At 48.1% G+C, this 5835-nt stretch overlaps 1 protein-coding gene across 1 annotated transcript; it reads left to right on the forward strand.

Annotated features, from left to right (window-relative positions):
* Positions 1-207: 207 nt before the first annotated feature.
* On the forward strand, positions 208-3573 carry LOC109873623 (neurofilament light polypeptide-like). Its single transcript, XM_020465260.2, has 5 exons — positions 208-329; positions 573-1800; positions 2125-2249; positions 2393-2835; positions 2971-3573. Exons 2-5 carry the CDS (start codon positions 610-612, stop codon positions 3243-3245), a joined length of 2034 nt encoding a protein of 677 aa, XP_020320849.1. The 5' UTR covers positions 208-329; positions 573-609; the 3' UTR covers positions 3246-3573.
* The last annotated feature ends 2262 nt before the right edge of the window (positions 3574-5835 follow it).

Below are 5835 nucleotides of genomic sequence, written 5' to 3' on the forward strand. Positions count from 1 at the left end.
ATTCAGAACCTCACAAGTATCTACAGGCACCAAACAGTAGCTTCCCAGCCATAATGTATTAATAAATAAACACATACCATCCAGCCGCGTGTTCTGTGTTTATTCATGTGGGTTTTCTGTGGTCATGGGTGTCTCTCTCTAATTGGCCAGCAGGGCAGGTGCTGTGTCACTGTATGAGGAGAAGCTGTGTATAATATCAATGCATAGGCTGCTGTAGAATGAGGACAGCCCATTCATTTTCTTCCCCTACAGGGAGGACTGCGAGACCTACATTCAAATGAATGACTCAAGTAATTTCATGCGACTATTCATTTTTACTATCGGTGCAGGTACAGTGCAGATTTATATTTCATTATCCAGAGGCTTTAGCTATCTAACTCTACTTTCCTGAACATTAACTTGTGAACATTAGTAGTCAAGGTTACTGTGTATGACAGAAACAGTGTAGAGAAACTAGAAACATGTTAACCTCCTTTGTACCCTCAAAAACACAAATATCTTTCCATCTGCAACCTCTCCCTCCACCTTTCTTTCCTTCTTTCCTTTCCTTTCTCCCTCTCTGTCTGTTGCAGTGTAAGCCTATCGATCCCGCATAGTCAGAGTTTGGGAATGCGCCTGCGTCAGAGTTCTTCCTCCTGCTATAAAAGCTGGAGCCACTGCAGCAGCATCAGTCTGGGTTCTTCACCTGAGCCCTACAGACACATTGACACAGAGCCAGACAGAGCTGCCTGCCCTCCCAGCCCAGCCATGAGTACCTTCGGCTTTGACCCTTACTACTCATCCTCCTCCTATCGCCGCTGGCACGTGGAGGGAGCCCCCCGCGGAGTGGTGACCAAGGGGAGGTCACGATCGGCCTTCTCCTCCCACGCCTCCCCTCTCTCCTCCTCCGTGAGTTCCCGTCTGCAGTACTCCTCTCCTGGCCAGGCTCTGCATTCATCCATGGCCTCTTCCTCCTCTGTGGAACTGGAGCTGAGCCAGGCGACCCAGGTGAGCTCTGAGTTCCGCACAGTGAGGACCCAGGAGAGGGCCCAGCTGCAGGACCTCAACGACCGCTTCGCTGGCTTCATCGAGCGTGTGCGGGAGCTGGAGCAGCAGAACCGTGCACTGGAGGCTGAGCTGATGATGCTGAGGCAAAGGCACGGTGAACCCTCCCGCCTGGCGGCCCTGTATGAGCAGGAGGCGCGGGCCCTGAGGGCCGCCGTGGATGAGGCGCGTGGGGAGCAGCAGGCCGCCTTGGGCCAGAGGGAGCGTCTGGAGCAGACCCTGAGCGCCCTGCAGGCCCGCTACGAGGAGGAGGTGGTGGCCCGCGGGGACGCGGAGGGCAGGCTGCTGGATGCACGGTGTGGGGCCGACCAGACTGCCCTGGCCAGGGCTGAGCTGGAGAAGAGGGTGGAGACCCTGCTGGACGAGGTGGCCTTCCTCAAGAAGCTCCACGAGAGGGAGGTGGTGGAGCTCCAGGCCCAGGCCCAGCTGGGGGCCCAGGTGGCTGTGGAGATGGAGGCAGCCACACCAGACCTGTCCGGTGCTCTGAGGGACATCCGGGCCCAGTACGAGAGGCTGGCGGCCAAGAACATGCAGTCTGCTGAGGAGTGGTTCCATGGGAAGGTGGGCTCCCTGACGGAGAGTGTTGCCCAGCACAGCGACGCGGTGAGGAGCTCCAGGGATGAGGCAGGGGAGTACCGCCGACAGCTCAAGGCCCACCTGCTGGAGATCGATACCTGCCGGGGTCTCAACAAGTCTCTGGAAAACCAGCTACACATCATGGAGGACAAGCAGAGCGCTGAGATCAGCAACATGCAGGTCAGTGGTGGTACTGCAGGACGAAATAAACAACAAATCTGATGCAAATACCTCAGAATAAATGCAATCTTAATGTGAATTTATTTATGTTTAGAAACTGCTTACTAATAGGTAAATGACTATATCAGAATACAAGACACCAATAATGTTTTATATTTTGTGCCAAGTGGAATTGATTTAGTAATACAGAATAGGAACAAATAAGATTATTTTAAATACATTTAAAATTTCATCCATTCAGACATTTTAGGCATATTACCTGTATTACCCACTGTAATTGTTTTATTTTTTATCCACTTCATAACCTTTAAATGTCTCCCATAGGACACTATTGGCCAGCTGGAGAATGATCTGAGAGCCACCAAGCAGGAGATGGCTCGCTACCTGAAGGACTACCAGGACCTGCTGAATGTTAAGATGGCCTTGGACATTGAGATCGCTGCCTACAGGTAGGATGCTATGAGGAGCATTGGCCAGAGCTTCAACTTAAACAAATATAATGTAATAATACTAATGCCAGTCCAGGTCAAGGAAAGTCTTTTGCTCTTTTATTCTAAAGTTGTATCTTTCCCATGATCCTTTACTTTTCCAGGAAGCTGCTGGAGGGGGAGGAGTCTCACTTCAGTGTGGGCGGATCAGGGGGTATGTCCAATGTCTATGGCCACAGCTTGTCAGTCATGCCCTCCTTCAGCCGCTCCATGTTCTCAATGCAGTCTAGCCTGAGCTCTGGCGCCCCCTACCTGATGACCTCACGCTTCCTCGGCTCCTCATTCGTCTCTGGAGAAGACATCATCTCTACCAGCCTGGCCCAGCGGGACTCTGCCAGCCCACCACAGGAGGAGGAAGAGGAGGAGAAGGAGGAAGAGGAGGCGATGGCGGAGGAAGAAGCAGAAGAGAAGAAAGAGGAGGGACAGGAGGAGGAAGAAGAGGGTGGAGAGGAGAAGGAGGAAAAGGGAGAAGAGAAAGAGGAAGATGGGGATGAGGGAGGCGAGGAGGAGAAGGAAGATGGAGAGGATGCTAAAGATGGAGATCAAGGTTAGCGTTGGGATATTTCCCCTCAAAGAATATTCTCTATTGTTGTTGTGTATGGCTTACATGCTGACATTTTTACAAACCTGTATACTAACTCAATTATTCCTCTATTCTCAATTATTTCCTTTTTTGATATAGGTGGAGATGAGAATGCAGAAACTGCAAAAGAGGATGGAGAGAAAGATAAGGACGAGGGTGCGGAGCAGGATGGAAAGGAAGGTGTGGAAGAGGAGTGGGTAGAGAAAGAGGGAGGAGATGATGAAGAAGGGGGAGATAAAGATGAAGAGGTGAAACATGAAGGTAAAAGTGAGGAGAAAAAAGATGACGACTCAGAAACCAAAGAAGGGAAGGGCGAACCAGAGATGTCCAAGAGTGAGGAGAAGAGAGAAAAATCTGCCAAAGAGAAAGACTAATCTGAAATACCAAAGGCTAAAAAGTAAGTTTGTGGCCCAAGACCACACAAGCCAAAAGACAGTCTAATAGAACCTCAGCTCGGCAAACAGCAGAAATACCCAACATTATCGACTCCAGTGTGCTTGTTAACAAGGTGCTCAATACAATGTCTTTTAGTGCACTAACGCATCAAAATCAAGGTTATCTGCTAGCAGTTATAAGTCAATAAAATCAATAAAGGTCACACAATTCCTCTAGTGTGTGTGTAAGAGTGTGTATGCTATGCCTGTGCAAGTCTGTGAGAGTGTGGTTTTGGATGGTTGAATAAATACTTTTGAAAGCCATGCAGAGTGTGTAATTGATTGTTTTTGTCCTTATACTGAATCATGCTGAATAATAACTCAGTAAACAGTATTTATAATAGTTTGGGTTTTATCAGGATGAAATGGTTGAACATATCATTGATACATCTTGAAGGTGCTTAAAAACATGACCACATAGTTAACCACAATGTGAAAACATATAAGGCCTGTTGTTCATCATACATGACAGCAGGTCCTTTCTCAATTAATTCATTAAAACATTTAACAGGTTAAGTGTCATGATTTATAAACATTTTGTAAATGTTGAAAAAAACGATCTATTGAATGGTGTTTAACGATGCTTATTAGCCTATCACACACACACACACACACACACACACACACACACACACACACACACACACACACACACACACACACACACACACACACACACACACACACACTGGTGTGTTGCACAGAATTATATATCTCTGTGTGTTGCACTTCAGGTAACCTGTCTATAATGCCGATCATGAATGGCGAACACAGCTAGTTCTCTGGGTTTGGAGTTGCCTACATCGACATTCGGGGCACGCAGGCACAATCACGACGCACTGGCAGGGATCTGATCGTTTTTTGCACTTTATTCCGTCTTGAGGGAGCACTAACCTGGCAAGATCCACATCAGAGGCTCCATCAGCTATGCAGCTCAGGTCCAATGTGTCTGAGAACAGATGCTGAGGAATGGGAGGAACTTCAGAGAGGGATGGCATTTTTATTACCTAATTTCAGGGCTGAGAACGATCAAATCTGGGATCAGTCGTGTGTTTTTATTGCTTTTAAGACATTGAAATACTGTGGAGCTGATTTTATGACTCTTCACAATTTAGCTGCTTCCTTCGGCACTCTACGTGAGTGCTGAGCTAAAATCCTGAGAGGAAGAATGTTAGCAATCAGCAGAGTCACCCATGGACAGCTACCAACAGGGGTCTGCAATCAGCAGAGTCACCCATGGACAGCACCCAACATGGGTCTGCGATCAGCAGAGTCACCCATGGACAGCTACCAACAGGGGTCTGAGATCAGCAGAGTCACCCATGGACAGCTACCAACAGGGGTCTGAGATCAGCAGAGTCACCCATGGACAGCTACCAACAGGGGTCTGCGATCAGCAGAGTCACCCATGGACAGCTACCAACAGGGGTCTGCGATCAGCAGAGTCACCCATGGACAGCACCCAACATGGGTCTGCAATCAGCAGAGTCACCCATGGACAGCACCCAACATGGGCCTGCAATCAGCAGAGTCACCCATGGACAGCACCCAACATGGGTCTGCAATCAGCAGAGTCTCCCATGGACAGCACCCAACATGGGTCTGCAATCAGCAGAGTCACCCATGGACAGCACCCAACATGGGTCTGCAATCAGCAGAGTCACCCATGGACAGCACCCAACATGGGTCTGCAATCAGCAGAGTCACCCATGGACAGCACCCAACATGGGTCTGCGATCAGCAGAGTCACCCATGGAAAGCACCCAACATGGGTCTGCGATCAGCAGAGTCACCCATGGACAGCACCCAACATGGGTCTGTGATCAGCAGAGTCACCCATGGACAGCACCCAACATGGGTCTGCAATCAGCAGAGTCACCCATGGACAGCACCCAACATGGGTCTGCGATCAGCAGAGTCACCCATGGAAAGCACCCAACATGGGTCTGCGATCAGCAGAGTCACCCATGGACAGCACCCAACATGGGTCTGCGATCAGCAGAGTCACCCATGGACAGCACCAAACATGGGTCTGTAATCAGCAGAGTCACCCATGGACAGCACCCAACATGTCTTCAATTTAATATAATAGTCACATGCTAAATTCCAAACAACCTAAATCGCTTAAAACAATTAACTTGCGCGTAATGATACACCAAGAAAAACTGCATTGCAGAGGACTGGATACAGTACCTTCAGAAAATATTCACACATCTTGACTTTTTCCACATTTTGTTTTGTTACTACCTGAAATTAAAATGAATTAAATTCAGATTGGTGTGGCACTGGTCTACACACAATACCCCATAATGTCAACATGGAATTATGTTTTTAGACATTCTTACACATTTATTAAAAATGAAAAGCTGAAATGACTTGAGTCAGTATGTATTCATTCCCTTTGTTATGGCAAGCCTAAGTAAGTTTAGGTATAAAACATATGCTAATCAAGTCACATAATAAGTTGTGTGTGTGCATAACAATGTTTAATATGATTTTTGAATGACAACCCTCATCTCTGTACCCGACA

Source organism: Oncorhynchus kisutch, linkage group LG29 (assembly GCF_002021735.2).
Source record: "Oncorhynchus kisutch isolate 150728-3 linkage group LG29, Okis_V2, whole genome shotgun sequence".
NCBI classification, from domain to species: Eukaryota; Metazoa; Chordata; class Actinopteri; order Salmoniformes; family Salmonidae; genus Oncorhynchus; species Oncorhynchus kisutch.